This window comes from Episyrphus balteatus, chromosome 1 (assembly GCF_945859705.1).
Source record: "Episyrphus balteatus chromosome 1, idEpiBalt1.1, whole genome shotgun sequence".
Taxonomy (NCBI): Eukaryota; Metazoa; Arthropoda; class Insecta; order Diptera; family Syrphidae; genus Episyrphus; species Episyrphus balteatus.
The window spans coordinates 63,531,516-63,550,383 of NC_079134.1; the positions used below are offsets into that span (position 1 = coordinate 63,531,516).

The window sequence follows — 18,868 nt, forward strand, 5'->3', positions numbered from 1 at the left end:
TTAAGCCTTCAGCGAGATATTACATTAGTGCAGTGGGACGATATATTTATGATGCAATCCGTAAATGATCAAGTATCTTTTCTAGTAAATAATATTAATCTTCTATACGATCAACATGTCCCGCTCCGTCGTAGAACGGCTTCAAGAAGTTCACCTCCTTGGTTTAGTAGGGATCTAAAAGACTTGATTGGAAAACGTGATGACGTATATGCTCGCTGGAAACGATATAAGCTCCAAGTTTTTTATGATAGTTACCGAGTACTTCGAAATTCAGTTGTAACACATATAAAAATTGCAAAGCAACGATATTATGAACAGTTCCTTGATCAAGCAACACAATCTGGAAAAGTTCTATGGCAGAAGCTTCGTAAGTTGGGTGTTGGTAAGCAAAAAAGCTGCACATCTGCTGAAGTAGATTGCAATGTGCTTAATTCTCAGTTTGTGTCAATAGCATCCCAATCTCAACAAGATAACCACTGCTCACACTTCAACTTTCAAGCTGATGAAACTTATCAGGACAACAGCATAGAACCCTTTCAGTTCATTCGTTTAGCAGGTGTTGACGTAGTTGAGGCTTTGTTGTCAGTTAAGTCTGATGCCATAGGTTTGGATGAAATTAATCCCAAGTTTCTTAAGCTTCTATTTCCCTTCCTCCTAAAATATATCACTCACATCTTCAATCAAATTTTAACAACGTGTGAATATCCTCTTTCGTGGAAAAGGGCTAAGATTATTCCGATACCAAAATCTCAATCTCAAATTAACTCTGAATTTAGACCTATAGCAATTTTGCCTTTTTTATCTAAGGTTTTTGAGAAGTCTATATTGAAACAGATGCAAGTTTACCTCAAAAGCAACGCACTTTTAAGCCCAGCGCAAAGGAGTTGTAAAACTGCCCTCTTGCTTGTTGTAGATGATATCCGCAAAAGCTTGGACAACAACTGCTCTACGTTTCTAACCTTATTAGAATTCTCCAAAGCCTTTGATACGGTGAACCATTCTCTCCTCTGTAAAAAGCTGCTGCATACCTTTCGTTTTTCTCCCCTGGCAGTAAAACTTATAAGCTCATATTTAAATGGTCGCCTGCAATGCACGGCTGTAGGAAATAATATTTCATCGTTGCTTGGCGTCCCGGCTGGAGTCCCACAGGGATCCATTCTTGGGCCGCTTCTATTAAACGAGCTTCCTCAAGTCACTAAGTATTGCACCGTCCATATGTTTGCGGATGACGTCCAACTTTATCTTAATTTCAACTTAGACCGTGTTTGCAACGCTATCCAGAAAATGAATGCAGATTTAGAGATAATTCAACAGTGGGCAATAAAACATAATCTGTCATTGAATCCAGCAAAGTCGAAAACCATTTGCATATTTAAGCGAAAACTAGATACTTCACTTTTTCCGCCTATGAAACTTGGTCAGTCTTCTATAGAATATGTATCTAAAGTTCGTAACCTTGGAATTATCTTTAACGATTCTCTCACTTGGACTGATCATGTTTCGGCTACAATTGGCAAGGTCTACATTGGCAAGGTCTACAATACCAAAATGTTACTTGTCTTTATTATTGCCAATCTTGTTATACGGATGCGAGATATTTTGCTGTGTCGACTCTATTACTAGGAGGAAATTGAACGTTGTCTACAATAATCTGGCCAGATACATTTTCAAAAAACGCTTGTACGATCATATATCAAACTTTTCAATGCAGATCATGGGCATTCAACCTCATAAAGTTCAGAACTCTAATACTTTTTTATAATATAAAGCAGACTAAGCAACCTGACTATTTGTACAGCAGATTAGATTTTGCAAGTTCGCAAAGAACATCTACTTTTATTCTACCTCGTTTTTATTGTTTGCAATCGGAGCGCTCATTCTTCGTACACGCCGTCTCTTTATGGAACTCATTACCCCTTTCACTTAGGAGAAGTACAAACATGAGTAGTTTTAAAAATAACCTTTTCATTCACTTGGCCAGTGATATATAAATATATCTTATTTATTTTTTTTTATTTAGCTCAAGCTTTTATCAATTAATAATGTATTTTTAAACATAATATTTAATTTTAATTTAAATTTAAATTCCAAAAAAAATATATATTGAATAACTGTAAAGCATTCACTACCTATAAGATTCTTCTTAATGTGAAATCATTTTTCAATCAATAAATGTTCAAATGTTCACATAGTTGCGGTCACTCTAATGTCCAGCTCACAGGTCCTCCATTCAATAAGAAGATGTAACCCGAGTTTGATTTTCGGGATGTTCGATCTTCTGCCCAATTTGCGTCTGCATAGCCCATCAATTTTTCTTTTTCTTCGTGATTTTCAATTCTGCTCAGTTTAAGTTTAAATGTTGAAGTTCCACGAAGATATTTAAGAACTCGTTTTAGCTCTGTCCAATCTGTTTGGCTTGGGGAACTAGTCTTGCTGGCTAAAATCGAAACTGATGCAGCAATATCAGGTCGCGTGTTAGTTGCTATATAGAGCAAACTGCCAACTAACTTTTGGTATTTCTCGTTGTTCATAAGAGGGCTACAGTCTTCAGTTTTACCGTATCCTGGATCATGTGGAATTTTGGAACTCTTTGAATCTTGAAGGCCATAATCTTTACATAGTTTGTCAATGTATCGCTTCTGCCGAACAAAAAAATTCCCTTGACCGTCCTTGATTACTTCTAGTCCTAAGTAGTTATGTATATCTCCAAGATTTTTTTATTCAAAGTGAGATTTCAACAGTCGTTCTGTGTCTTCAATGCATTGCTTTGAAGTACTCGCAACGATGATGTCATCAACATATAAAGGGTGTCCCACAGTCACCGCCCCAAATGAAAACCATGGATTCCTGAAGTCATTTTAAGTCGAAAAACTTAAGTGGCAATTTTCTCGTTTTCATCCCGTTTTCGAGTTATGACGGTTTTTATCATATTTGATCTCTTGTCCTTTAACTGGCCTTATCTTTGCAAAAATACGTCGGATTTGAATAATTTATTACAGTTTTAGTTTGTCTCAAAACTTTTTTTTCTGCGGACAACCGTTTCTCCACAATTTTGCATCAAACACAATTTTCTTCGTTTTTTAAGTTGTTTTTTACACTTTCATATCATTTAAGTCAAAAAAACACGTTAATGAGTATTAATTTTTTTGCTTTTTATTAAAGCCCAGTTTATTTTCATAAAAAAAATAAGTTTTATTTCATAAAAAAGGCTACTGAAAGTAACTTAAAATAAATTGCACGACTGGGGTCGCACGTACTTGCTCTCATGCTTAAAGTAACTATAATGTTAAAGCTTTTTATTCAAGAAATTTAAAATTTGATATTTTGAAGAAATTTCATAAGTAGTATAAAAAAATTAAATCGGTTTTTATAATTAATTAAACTCCGTCATACATTATCTTAAAAAAAAAAAACAAATATGCCATTTTATTTCTTGTATAAAAATGTATTTTTAGAAAAAAATTTTCGAAAATTGTAGGAGCCGTTTTTTAAAAAAATAATTTTTTATGTATAAAAATGTTTTAACATTTTTCAAAAAAAAAATTGGTATGCCATTTTGAAGAAATAATTAATTTACACATAAAAACTAAATTTCAAAATTTTTCATTAACCCGTTTTCAAAAAATTGATTTTTCAAAAAAAAATTTTGAAATATTTTTTAAAAAACCAAAAATGCGTTTTTTGAAAATTTTCTAAAATTTTAATATTATCTTTACTTACACACTTTTGTATAAAAATTTTCATTTAAATCGGGTTAATTTTGTACGAGATATTCAGAAACGAAAAAACCGTTCTATGACAGGTACCGTTAATAACGGTACAAAAAATATTTTTTTTATTTAATAAGTTGGCTCTTATGTGCAGTACTACACAAAAAAATTTTAATCAAAATCGTTAGAGCCGTTTTTGAATAAAATTAACTTTTCTATTTCCGTTATATGGCAGGTACCGTTAGTTTTGGTCATGAAAAAAAAATTTCAATTTCCCCTCTAGGGAATCACCAAAAACTGCTAACTTCCAAGTTTGAAGAAAATCACTTCACTCGTTTAGGCTGCAGCTCCAGATAGAGACAGACAGACAGACAGACAGACAGACAGAATTGCCGGACCCACTTTTTTGGCATTCTCCATCATCGTAATGTCATGTAAAAGTGTAATCTCGAGTTCGATTTTTTTTACGAATCCTAAACTTGCCCTATAGTACCTATATCGCAAGTAAAAATAAACAAAGTGAGTGAATTAAAAAAAAAATAATTTTTAAATAAAAAATTAATTTAAATCTTGCCTTAAATCGTTCAACTTTCCCTTCAACATCACGTTTAATCTTATATATCCACTTGCAACCAACGATATTCGCATTTTCTGGAGGTCGGACTAGAGTCCATGTCTTATTTTTATTTAGTGATTCCATCTCTTCTTCCATTGCAATTTTCCACCTAGTATTTTGTTCACAATTAATGGCTTCTTTGTAACTATTTGGCTCTTTAATAAAACAAACTTGTGAAACATTGTTTATACAACTAATGAATCTTTCCGGTGGTTGCCCTTTATTTGATCGTGATGATGACCTTATTTCTTTCGTAACCTCTTCATCGGGAAATCCTTCGAAATTTGATTGGCGTTCTTCAGAATTTGTTTCAATTTCATCAACATTGATCTCAACTGTTGTAGGTTCATTGATCTCAGTTGTTGTAGGTTCATTAATCTCAGTTGTTGTAGGTTCATTGATCTCAGTTGTTCTAGGTAACTGCTTTAAATGCAATGGTAGGCTTTATATTAACAAACTTGACATCACGGCTAATGACAATTCTTTTTTGATGTCTTGTCGAGTAGACAAAATCCCATCGAGTTCTCATCATATCCGACAAATGTTAATTAAAAAGCTTTGTCTTCCCACTTTTTACGTTTTTCTTTTGGGATGTGAACGAATGCCCCTGATCCAAAAATCTGAAGATGCTCAAACCTAGGCTTACACTTATGCCAAATTTCAAAAGAAGAAGTAGGTAAAACACTATTAGGCAAAATATTTTGAAGGTAATTAGCAGTCATTACCGCCTCGCCCCAATACTCTCGACCTAGTTCAGCATCCAAGAGCATGCATCTCGTCATTTCAAATAAAGACCGATTTTTTCTTTCGGCCGTGCCGTTTTTCTGTGGGCAATAAGGGGCAGTATACTGATAAGCTATTCCTTCGTTCTTCAAATACTGCATGACTCGTCTATTTTTATACTCTCCTCCGTTATCCGATCTGATAACTTTAGGCTTTTTGGAAAAACGAGTTTTGACCATTTCAACATATTCCTGGAGACATTGAAAAACACCTGACTTTTTTTTTAGGAGAAAAACTGTAGTAAATTTTCTAAAATCATCGATAAAAGTCATAAAATATCTTTTGCCTCCAGTGTTGTATACTGCATTGGCCCACACATAAATCACTGTGTACCAAATCCAAAACTGCAGTACTTTTGCTTTTTGAATGAGATTTAAAAGGCAAGCGAGTCATTTTGTCTTTCATGCAAATTTCGCAGACATCAGAACAACAACAACTACTTATAGGAAATTTGGATTGACTCACCAATTTTTTGACAGGAATGTATGCAGTACTAGAGTGACCGCAACTCCCATAGAAAAATTTTTTTGTCGAATTTTTTTCGGGGGAACCCCATAAAATGTTCCGCCTTTGCAGATTTTTAGATAGCCAAAATTTCAGCTCGATTGGATAAGTCTAAATGGTGCCGACACTCGCTCAAAGTATCAAAAATCTCTGTTTTTTCACTGTTTTTCGCAGAAAATTAGCTCTAGCTTCCAAACAGAGGGGGTTATTTTCACTTTTTATATATTAAATTAAAGGTAGTGTTGTTACACATAACTCAGATGCTAAATTTGTTTAGTTTTACTAATAAAAAAAAATATTGTCATCAATTTAAATTTTCAGTACTCACCTCAAAAAGAGCTGAAGTGCAAACTCGATTTAAAATGAAACTTTATATGTTTATAGAAAGGTATCTAATCGAAATGCTTCTCGTATAATATATAATAATACATAATAATTTTATCAACAATAATATTATATAATAATATATAATAATTTTATCAACAATAGAGGCACAGAATAAAATTGACTGAAAAAAAAAACAAAAAGGGCACCCATTGGGGGTTGAACCTGCTATGTTTTTTTTTTTATAGAAAAAAAAAAATAAAATGCAGTTGTAAAATACATATTTGTTGTTTTTTTTTATGAAGTTTAAGCTTCACGAGTCGATTCGTTGGTAGTTCAATAATTTTATTAAAATAAACTCGCGCTTTTTGCTAATTTTACTTTGTATATAAAATAAATTAAATTAAAATAAAATGTGAGTATTAATTCTGTTGCGTTTTTGTTTTAATATTAAAAGAAGTTTTAACAATTTTAAGTGTTTTCAGATTGAAAATAGACACAAGTTTTCTCAAAGCACCTCCAAATCTTTTGCCCGGAAACCCGCATTTTAAAGAAGGCTTTAAAAAAGTGCAATCACTTAAAGTCGTAAATGACATGGCAGAAAAAGGAGTCAAATTAATAACCAATTTTAATAACCTTTTAACTACAGATGAGGAACAAAAACAATATGTACTTCAAGTAGTCAGTGAGTGCGGAAAATTGTATCCTGATGCTTCCAAAACTACTTTAAGTAAATCTCTTGACGCATTTTTTTTTTTAGTTATTACTTCATTAGTTATGTATTAGAAATGTAATGGGGACTTTTCACGAGTCGATTTTTGCCGTTCGGCGAAGCTTTTCGACTCGTGTGAACGTAATTCGCAGGCGACTAAAGTGACAATCCCTATAGAAAAATCCTAGTCGAACGACATATCGTGCGACTAAAATCGACTCGTGAAAAGTAGGCATTAGACGATATTAAGTATTTTGTTTTTTTTTTAGAAATCTGTTAAATGTTTCGTTTTTTTGTTAAAACAGTTTAAAAAAAAGTTTCATTTTAAATCGAGTTTGCACTTCAGCTCTTTTTGAGGTGAGTACTGAATATTTAAATTGATGACAATATTTTGTTTTTTTAGTAAAACTAAACAAATTTTGCATCTGAGTTATGTGTAACAACACTACCTTTAATTTAATATATAGAAAGTAAAAATAACCCCCTCTGTTTGGAAACTAGAGCTAATTTTCTGCGAAAAACAGTGAAAAAAACAGAGATTTTTGATACTTTGAGCGAGTGTCGGCACCATTTAGACTTATCCAATCGAGCTGAAATTTTGGCTATCTAAAAAATCTGCAAAGGCGGAACATTTTATGGGGTTCCCCCGACCAAATTTCGAAAATCGATTACTTGCGGTCACTCTAATGCAGTACAATCTGTTTGAAGTTATCATTGCTTGTTGTTTTTTTGTACTTTCTCTTAGTCTGTAGAGATTACCAACTAAATCAGCTATCGCAACTATTTCCCCTTCCGGAATCTTGATTGTGCATAGCTTCTTATCAAATTTGACTAATAGTCCCTTTAATAACAATAATTACGTGTGTACTTGATAACAAATTTTTGTGAGGAATAAAAACATTTAAGAAATTTTCACAAAACAAATAAACAACAAGTAATTTGAGCTGAGTGAATTTTGTACGCAAATGAATATTCTAACAGTTACATTATATCAAACACTTGACATTTGCAATGCTTTCGCGAATAACTTTCGTAATTCATTTGTTAATGCAACTGTTGATGTTGACGAAGTCTATTTCAAAAATTTACATTCATTTTCCGAAATGAGATGTACGAACATCTATGTACTGCATAGTACTGTGTTAGACCTACTTTCATCCTTAAATGATGATTGTTCGGCTGGCCCAGATGGTGTGCCATCAATAGTATTAAAAAACTGTAGAAACTCCCTAGTTCAGCCTCTGACATTTTTATTCAAGCTTTCCATCAAGTCAGGAAAATTTCCCTCCATCTGAAAAAAGTCATTCCTCACTCCTGTTTTCAAGAAGGGTGATAAGACAGATATAAAGAATTATAGGCCTATTTCGAAACTATCCTGCATTCCAAAGGTATTTGAGCAAGTTGTTTGTGATAGTTTAGCATTTTATAGTAAAAAATCTGATAAGTGAAAAGCAGCATGGCTTTGTAAGAAAAAGATCTACTACAACTAATCTTCTTTGCTTCTTAAATAAATGTTCAAATGCATTAGAGAAGGGTAATGAAATTGACTTTCAGATCTTTTCATAGCCAACTCTGGAGTCCCTCAGGGAAGTCACCTAAGCCCATTTTTATTCATTTTAGCTATAAACGACGTAATCTCGTGCTTAACTTCAAGTGATATTCTCGTATTTGCTGATGAAATGAAGATTTTCAAAGAAATTAAGTGTGACCATAACCGTATCCTTTTACAAAGCGATATTAACAGTTTTAATGTTTGGTGTGGTAAAAATAGGCTTTCACTTAACCTAGCTACATAAATGCCAAACAATAACATTCTCGAGAAAACGAGTCATTAATATTTTTGATTACTACATCTTGCAACATAAGCTATGTCGAGTAGTTAGCTTCGAAGACTTGGGTGTCCAATTTAGTTCAAATTTAGGATTTACTGAACACATCAATTTTATATAGTAAATAAAGCGAGCTCAATGCATGGTTTTATTAAACGTTGGGCAAAGGAATTTGATGATCGATTTGTTACTCTATCTTTGTACAACTTCTACGTTCGACCCCATCTTGAGTACGCTTCTCAAGTATGGAGTCCTTTTTATGAAGTTCATAAAAACCGAATCGAATCTATTCAACACAATTTTGTACGCTTCGCTCTAAAAGGTCTTCCTTGGACCGATCCTTTCAACTTGCCACCATATGAACAACGCATTCAACTTCTTCAGATGCAAACTTTAGCACAGAGACGTGTAAATAATGATTTAATCTTTCTTCATCAGCTTATTAATTCACAAATTGACGCTCCTTATCTATTAGCTTGTATTGGTATATATTGTGCATGAGGGAGGTTGTATTTTTTGTTTACTAACCACTAACATGCACTTATGATGAGCCTCTGATCGTAGATAATAGCTTGTTCTAAACTTACTACATCAAAGAATCTGAAGTGAAAAAAAAAATTGACAAAGGCAACAGAATAACCAAAGCGTCATTTTTTTTTTTGAAAAGTCTGTCATGTCGTGTGTCGTGTCTCTCTATTTTATTTAATTATTATAAATGATAATTTAACCCAAAAAAGGTATGCATCGCTGAAAGGTTGGTTAATGTGCTTCCGCAGTAATTTTATTAATTAAAAATTTTGTGTGTTTTCGTAGGAAATCATCTTCTCCTGCAGCCTGACACCACCACCACCCACGAACAACATCAACAGAGAAAATTTGTGGGATTACATAAGTTACTCCTACCGCTTGCCAGAAAATAATAACAAAAATTTTGTTTGTTAAAAAATAAAATAATTTCAGTGAAAAAAAAATAAATCTTGTTCTTTTTTGGTCGCATATGCGAAACGTCATTTTTTGTTACTTTTTCTGGTAGGTTTTCGCTGCTCCGACTCGGGTACGACTTCGGGTCCGTTTTCTCGGAATGGAGAATTTCACCACAACAATACATATGGGCAATTCCATGGTAACTCACGTTACATTCACAAAAATTTCCAACACATAAATAATTTTTTTTTTCAATTTTAATGTAAATTGATACGAAATTACTATCCATGAATGGAGCATACCTATTACTTTCATAATTAACTAAAAAAATTGTCTTTATTTTTAACATTTGCTTGGGAAAATAAAAATTTGATGGTAACTCACGTTACAAAAATCGGACGCGAATTTTAAGAGTCCGACGGTATGAAGTTTTTGTGTGAAATTAAGGATCTAAATTTGTTTTCAATGAAGATTCCATACATACAAAATTCCAAGCTTTTAATATGAGTGACAAAACCAAACATTTTTTCAATATTTCGAGGAAATTTTTTAAAATATTTAGGTAACTCACGTTACATTATTTTGGTAACTCATGTTACCTGCGATTTGTGGTTCCAAAAGTAAAGAAAAGATGCATTTTCACTCAAGTTTTTTTTTAACCGAATAGTGTGTAACGAAGCTTGCTTAAATGTTAACTTATTTTAGCACTCACGAGGGGATATTGTCATCGTCACTATTAGACTCATCATATTTTCAGTTTGCTGGTTTTTCCGTCATTTTCATGTGAAATTCTTCTGTTGTTGGCAAGCTTATGCTATAAAAATGCTTTTAGATTATTAAACTCCCTGAATTTTATGTGTATCCATAAGGGAATACAACAAAGAATCTTTCCTTGCAACTTGCATAAAGAGTTGCCGTTTGTAAATAGTAATTTTCTAATAAAAAAAAGTAAAAAAGACTGCATAATAAAAAAAAAAAAAATAATAATAATAATTTGTTCAAAATTCGTGTCCACTTTTTCATGGAATTACCCATATGCAATCGGCTATGCGGTGATTATAATTTCCATACTAATTTGAGCCGCCGTGGGACCCGTTTCGCAGTCGAGGTCGGACTCACTTCGGAGCCGGTTCGGACCGAGGAACAGTGTGTCGTCCCCTTATGATAAATCTTTTTTTTTTTGTTAGAAATTAATATTTTTGCTATTTAAATATAATTAAGAAGTGTCAACTCATATGAAAACATATTTATCCAAGAAAATAAATCAGGTTATGTATTCAAAATAAACTCCGAAACATAAGTACCTCGGAAATCGAGGATATCTTGAGGAATTTATGCGAAGCTTTGAGTGTGTATATTTCACGTTTGGTGAATGTTTGAAAAATTTTGTTGCTGTTATTTTGTTTATTTGAGTGTTGTTGTCAAAAGTATAACAAAAAAAAATTAAATTTATAAAATTATATATGAGTTATTAAAATTACTTTTATAAATTGCCAAAAAAAAAATTAAATTTTAAACTTAATTAAAAAAAAAAACATTGAAAATCATATCGATAATTTTTTTATATTATTTTGCCTTAGGTCTATACTTAATATTAGCAAAGTTTGGTCTGCTTCTGTTTGCTATTAGCAGAGATATTCACAGTTATGTGCTACGAGTCAAGTACTCAAAATAATTCATTTTTTGAGAAATAGCTTCAAGGGGATCACAAAAGTATAAACATAGATGATTTTATTAATTTTTTACCATATACAAGTAACAAAAAGCTGTTTATGTAATTAAACATATTTTACATATTGTTTTGAACAAGAAAAAAATTATATTTTGTCTGCATACTAAAATTTAATATAATTACTTGTATTATAGCGTATTCACCAACCTCACAGAGATAAGAATATACGAAAATGCAAATAAAACTTAATTTTTAAATTTGAAGGCGAATGACAAAAAACTTTTTGCGATTTGCTATGAAATGCAAATAAACACACGATTTTTTTGTATAGAGAAGATAAACAAAACAAGTTGACTTTAACTTAAGATTTCTCAAAGTAGAAAAAAGATATTGAAAAGATTTAAACGGTCTTAAAAGAAAATATTTAGTTTTTTTAGAAACTGTCACAAATTTATTTAAAATAAATCACCACGTTCAAGAACATAACCTCAAAAACTGTTAAAAAAACGACATTTCAAATTTTCTAACGGGAATATTTCAAAAACGTGATATGATAGAATTTTTCTGACTTCGGATTCGAGTTCAGCACACCAAAAACCTTACGAAAAGTATATTTTGGTTTATATAACAAAAACAAATTTAATTTTGCTCACCACACACCAGTGTCTTCTTCAATAAATGTTAATTTCATAAATTATGCTAAAAAAAAAGTTATAGGTTGATCAATTTGTTAATATGTAACTTTTTTTTCTATTCCTGCCACAAACACACAAAAAAAAAATATTAAAACTCTTAGCTGCAAGTATTTATGATAAACTTTTGTATGGGCTCGACACACTGTGCGAGGTGGGACGTGGGAATCGTTTGCTTGAAGGGTTATGTCAAAATGGCATGAGTGAGTTGTGGAACATACACAATTCTTATGGGATAGCCATAAGGCGCATATGCGCGCTTCGTTAACTTTCGTTAACGAAGTGAAGTGAGTGAGGACAATCTTCCGTCGTTCAAGCGATAGATGCAATTTTCTTATTAATTGACTTCAAACACAAAAAAAAATATTTGAACACAACGGCAACACCTTCAATATTTAAATTTACATTTTTAAAAAGCTAGAAGCCTAGTAATATTTGTTAAATTAAAATTAAGTTAATTGAATTAAGGGCTTTTGAAAGAATGGTATCTGAACTCAGATTTTTGAAAAAAAAAATTATTGAAAAAATTTTAAGATGTCGTTTTTTAAACTTTTTCGTAATATAAAATGCATTTATTTTCAAATTTTTTTGACCGCATTTATTATGATTTGAAATTATAAAATGAAATGTCAATATGTATTACGGTTTATGAAAAAAATTAAAAAGTATTTCATTTTCGAAGAACTTTTTTTAATAAACGTTATGAAAAAAAATGTACCTTATTTTTTTTTCAAAGTTAAACATCTACACATAAAATTATTTTTTATTCATTTAGTAACCCTAACTGTTGAAAGTTAAATAGCAAAAATTTAAAGTTCTTTTTTTCCAAAGTCTTTGAGACAATTAATTATTTCGATGCAAAAATTCAGTTTTTATCAAAAAAACCCATTGAAATTGAAGTAATTTTTAATTTTTTTTTTTTCAAAAGTGTGATATATGTATATTACCTTTTCTGCTTCGGAATTCAACTGATAATATTTATGGCCAAAAATTTTTGTAAAATAAATTCATATTTTATTAGAAAAAGTTTGGAAAGAAGTCACTTTTAAATTTTTGTAATAACACTTTTTTTTTAATTCTGAGTTTGAGGACCATTTTTTCAAAAACTCTTAATTAAATTTAGTGGATTTAAATTTAAGAGATAAGTATGAGCTTCTGGCTTTTTAAAAATGTATTTTAAAATATTGTAGGTGTTGCCTTTGTTTTCAAAATATTGTTTTTGTGTTTGGAGTCAGATTGTGAGAAAATTGAATTTATCGCTTAAACGATGGAAGATTGTTCTCTACTCCCTTATATTTTTTTTCCTTAAATTACCTAGAGAATCTTTTGCTATCATTTGTTTTTTGAAATTTAAGCAAAAAAAATGGTTTTGTTCAAAAAAATTTTAATGTTAATATTAAAAAACAATACGGCAACATCGTCAATTTTTAATCTATAGACTTTAAAGTATTTTTAAATACCTACGTTTGAAAAAAAAAAATCGTCAAAATCAGAGCTGTTCGGCCGGGTTCCCTAATAATTTGCTTTAGTTACTCTACTAAAATAATTAATTGATTTTTAAATTGATCTAAATTGTTTATACTTCTTATATTCAGTGGAAGATTATTATAAGCTTGTAGCATTGAATAATTATATATAGAAGTGACACCGGAAAAAACATCCGCTTTGTTTGAGGGGTGGAGCCACAATCGTTTGAGGAGTAGCGCCACAATCGTTTTAGGATTGTGTATTCGATGGCCGAAAAATCCCTGAAAAGGACTTTTGGTTACTAAGTAACCACATGTACAATATTTTTTATATTTGGTGTATTTGTATTAGTTTTGTTTTGTGCTAGTAGTGTGTTTGTTTATTTTTGTTTCTGAAATATTGAAATTGAATTTATTTTAAATTTTTTTAATATTTTGAATTGAATATTTATTTTTGAATGTTTGATTCTTATGTATATTTGAAAGGATTTTATTTTTTGTTTTTATTAACGACAAGAAGATTTTCTTCAGTTATAGAAGTGTTTATTTAATTTTATTAGGGTGCTTTTTGTAATAACATCTAGGCCAAAGTTGTAGTTCACATTATTTGAATGTTTTCCACATGCACTGTGGCATATATTTACTATTTTCTTGAACCGCATAATGCAGGAGTAGGTTAGGATCAAGTTCATACAATATGGCCATATTTCACATTATTTTAAAGTATTTTAATACATATTTCAAAGTATTTTAATCCAATACGAAACAACCTCGTTTATTTGCTTAAACTGATTTATGTTTGCGAACAAGAACTTTGGATATACGGCTTTGTTCAAATTTGCAACTTTAAATGAAAATTTAAAGTTTAATGTTAAATTTTGAAAGAAAAAAAAGTCTTTCCGTACCAATACTTTTCTTTATTTTTAATTAAAATATTTTTTTTATCTAAAATTTAAACGTAATAAAATGTTCAAATAAACTCAAAAGGTAAAAAGGCCCATTTTGATCGCAATTGAAAGAAAATGTGGATTTTGGAAAGTTCCAATGATTTTTCTATTTCACCATTTGAAATAAAATATTTGGGTCTAAGATCCTAAAACTAGAAGAATGTAGTTTTTACATGCTTTTTATTTTGTCATGATACTATATTGTCAAGCTATGCATTCATACAAAAAAAAAAGTTGAAATAACAATCAGACATGGGTTTACTATAATAGCCCTGTTCCACTGGAGGTGGTAGTCTGCTAATAGTAGATTTTTTGTTTAATCTAGTTCTATCATCTACCTAATCATGCTCTTCTTCCCGAGTGGATACGATTTGTATTGAATTCGTTGAAAGTGCGTTCCATTGAAAATCGCTAGTTAACTACTATAAGTACTTTGTAACCTCCCAAAGGATCAGGGCTTATAATAGAGTATGTAAAAAAGTGGGTCACGGAATTTCCGTTTGTCTGTCTGTCTACAGCTAAACGGATATACCGATTAACATCAAACTTGGTATGAAGCATTTTTTGGAGAATTTCCAGAGGGGTTTTTGGAACTAATTTTTGTTACCAAAAATAACGATACCTGTCATAAACCAATTTCGGAAATGTTTAATTTTCTCGAAAACGGTACCAGTGATTTTGTTTAAAAAAATTATATATAATAGTTTTTGGGCAATCATGGAAATTTTTTAAAATTATTAGTAACCTACCGTAGAACCGTGCCAAACTACCAATTCAATTTCAACGAATTTTTTATACAAAAGCATTTATATAGTTTAAATATAGGTAACACAGAAAGAAAATTTGGATTAAAACAAAATTGAACACTTATTTCGAATTATCCAAAACGGGACATTAAATTTTATTGACATTTTAGTTTTGAATGTTGATTAGTAATTTCTACGAAATTGCATACCTCGGTTAAATTTTATGGTTATGAAACTCAACTATTAAATTTAGCCGAGCGTTAGCCTTTAACCTGAGTATTAAATTGTTTATTGCTTGAGTGAAATATGTATAATACAGTTAAATATTTAAGTGAGCCTTTAATTTGATTATTGGTAAGACTCGTAGAAAATAAAATTTACTAATGATAAGTTTTGGTGAATAATAGTAATAATAGCCTAATAGTAAGTGAATGTATAAGCGTGGTCGAATGTTCGGTATTCGACCGTATCATTATTCGCAGCGGGCCCTACCAAAAATCAAATTTAAAGCTGACTTTAATATTTACCGGAATTCTACATTGAGTTTCCCAACTATAAATTTTAACCGAGCGTTAGCCTTGAACCTGACTAAAATTAAATTGTTTAAATTGTTTTTTGGTTGGTACCTACCGTTAAAAAATTTCAATTTCCCCTCCTTTGAATCAAAAATAAACAAAAAGTTTGAGCTAAATCGACTTATTGGTTTGAGCTCTTACCTGATTTACAATATTACGTTGAGTTTTTCTTAACGCTTTTCTTTTTTTCTTTAATGGCCATTAAATAATTTATGTTGAACATAAACGTTTAGGCTCTACTTTTACTTCGGCGTAAACTGACACATAAGGATTTATGTTGTAATTAAATGCTTAAGTTTCGATTCAGCAAAAGTAGGTTCTAATTGTTACGCATTTCATAATATTGCAAAACAAAATATAATATAAAAAATAGCAATCTCTGTGGGGATACGAACTCAGAAAGCAAAATTAAAGAGCAATCACCTTGTCACCTACGCTAATAGGATTATTGAAATAAGGGTAACTTTCATGCCCTATAAGCTATTACGTGCCTAGGATATACAACAATAATATTTAATTTTGTTCAAATTCTCGTCGTTAATAAAAAATTTCTTGTTTTTAATTTCGAGTTACTATGGATACATTTATAATGTCAACTAACTTTTCTATATTTTTGTTTGATATTTGTGTAATTTTGTATGTATGAGTAAAATTTCCTTATTTTCTTTTTTCATTTATAGGATGTCGATGTGTCGATACGATTTATTTTTGTTTGATATTTGTTTTATGTTTTATGTGTGAGTAAAATGTCCTTATTTTTTTTTTTCTAATATAGGAAGTCGACGTGTCGATACGATTTATTTTTATTTGATATTTGTTTCCTTATGTTTGTATTAGAGAAATTTCCTTTTTTAAAAACAAATTTTTGAAAACATAATTTTCTAGGACAAGCTCCATTCTCTCTGGGGATTTTTTAGTACATCTGATTGCCGAAAAAAAATAAAATTCTGTGGCGCTAGAAACTATCGGTGTCACTTCTATATATAATTATTCAATGCTTGTAGTCCCATATTGTTAATTGATTTCTTTTTAATATAACATTCTTTACTTTTTCATATTTTTTTCTTTTATGCGTTTAGAAAAATCTCTCATTTTTTAATTTGTTTTAATTTTTTACTATCCCGATTTTGCAATCAAAACTAGTTGTTTAGTTTAAAAAAATCGCGCGATTTTTTATAATAAAACAACTAGTTTTAATAGCAAAATCGGGATAATAAAAAAACCGTATTACAAAAATCGGAATTATAAGAAACGGGATTATAAAAAAGTGGGATTTTAAAAAGCGGAATTATGACAAACGGGATTTTAAAAACGGGAATATAAAAAGCGGGATATCGAACACAACCCCTTAATTTTAGCTCACATACAAATTATCGAAACAAATTTCGCGCTAAAATTTATTCTTTACGAATTATTGATAATAATTTGTATAGGAGTTTTAGCTCGGCTAAAATTTAGCTCGATCTGCGTAACAGAAAAATTAATTAAAATTCAACCTACGTAACATCTAAAATTCAACAAATTTTAGTAACCAAATCACAAAATAATTCGAATTTTCAAACCAAAATAAAGCTACTGTTCAATGCGCGGCTTGTTCAACTTGTTGTGATTTGTGAACGAGTTAAAGCGTTGCGTTGCGTTGCGATTGTATAGAAAAAGTATTCTTGTGTTTTCTTATTTTTTGGTCTGGAGAAGTTTATGACATGAGATTGTGTGTATGCATATGTGACCTTGTTGCTTAACTGGTTGAACAGAATGAAAATTCGCTTGTAGCAAAGAAAAACGTCGTGGTACAAGATGTCAAATAAATTCGCTCAAAATGTAGAAAAGATGAACAGAACAGAACAAAAATGTCAATTGCCTTGAAAAAAATAATTTTAACTGAGTAACCACATTAGAAACGTCAAAAGTCATTCCACTTGTAGCTTGAAGTAAAAGTCGACTCGACTTGTACCACAGCGAATTTCCTTGCCACAGCCACAGCTACGTATTCTGGCACCAATATACTAATTTCATACTTTTAACTTTGACAGCGACACAAGACACAAGCCACAGCTACATCATTCTGGTCTACCAGTAAAAGACTTGTGTATGATTTTAAATTTGATGATGAAATTCCCTTCGTTCATAAAGTTTCTATGTTGATGTTTTTTTTATATTCCTTATTGATAGATAGATACATAACATAATTACCTAATGGTTTTATGTAATGTTAGTAAACAAATTGAAATTTCATACGTTGATAAAAAATGCAATGCAATAGCTTTACCGCGGCAATCCCCGAGTGCGACAAGTCTTTTTTTTCAACGCGCTTGAAATTTCAGTGCGCCACATATTCTGTTCATCTTTTCTACATTTTGAGCGACATCTCGTACCACGGCGATTTTCTTTGCTACAAGCGAATTTGCATTCTGTTCCACCAGTAATTTAGGCACACAATTCATCAATACATGAGCATTTGTTTTGTTTTCAGTGATATTTTTTTGTTAAATTGTAAAAAAATTGTACTAACCAATTTTCAGAAAAGCTTCTTGGCGTTTCCTTCAATGATTTTTTCTCTATATTACTTTCCATCACTTTGAAAATAAACAAAAACTTAGCAAACTAGCCCCTTTTTAGATTCGTTGACACAAACTTCCCGATATATGTAAATCTTAAAAGTCTCAACTATCACACGCGCTTTCGTTTTATTCGGTATGCTATAACTTTTTAGCAATATTTTTAAATATTTTAAAGTGTGAAAATAGTTATAAAACCATATTTAGTTATTAACTTTGTAAGTTTCTTCTTTCCACACAAAAACTGGCTGCTTTCCACAGGACTACCATAAACAAAAAATACCAACCCTTCAAGCAAGAAAACTGAGTTCAACAAAGAAACTCCGACCTCAGACCGCGAAAATCGGGGTTGCACTCACACACTTGCAACATTTTGTGTATGAACACAAAAGTCGAACGAGAATCGTGGTGAAAAATGACAAAAGGAAAAGAAAGACAAGGCCAACAAGAGCCAAAGCGTCATTTTGTTATTTTTTGTTGAAGTGTTTGGTCGCGTCGTGTCTCGTGTCGTTGTTTGTATAATGTTAGATTATTAACTATAAACAATTATATAAAATTTATAAACAATATGGAAAACAAAAAAGGTATGTTGTATATATCGCTCAAAGTGTTTGGATTAAAGTGTTGTTTCTGCTTGTGTTGTAGATGTAATCTCTAATGATGAAGAAAAATCCAGAAGGTGAAACATGCGATTGGGTATCTAAAAAAAAACACCAACAACAGCAGCAGCATCAAATGAAATAAAATGAAAAAAATTTATTGTATTTTATATTGTATTTATTGTGAAAATTTCGTTTGCCAAAATAAAAT

The 18,868-nt window shown here is 30.9% G+C and overlaps 1 protein-coding gene across 3 annotated transcripts in view; it reads right to left on the bottom strand.

Annotated features, from left to right (window-relative positions):
• LOC129907265 (polycomb protein Sfmbt-like) overlaps positions 1–17,982 on the bottom strand; it is a 215,374-nt gene extending 197,392 nt beyond the window's left edge. Inside the window, exon 1 of one of the 3 annotated variants that reach the window (XM_055983384.1) lies at positions 17,770–17,982. In XM_055983384.1, coding sequence (XP_055839359.1) covers positions 17,770–17,834 — 65 coding nt within the window. In that variant the 5' untranslated portion in view covers positions 17,835–17,982. Of the gene's footprint in view, positions 1–17,000; positions 17,110–17,693 lie in introns of those variants that run through there. The other 2 variants (XM_055983385.1, XM_055983386.1) reach the window with 2 other exon arrangements.
• Between the last annotated feature and the right edge of the window lie 886 nt (positions 17,983–18,868).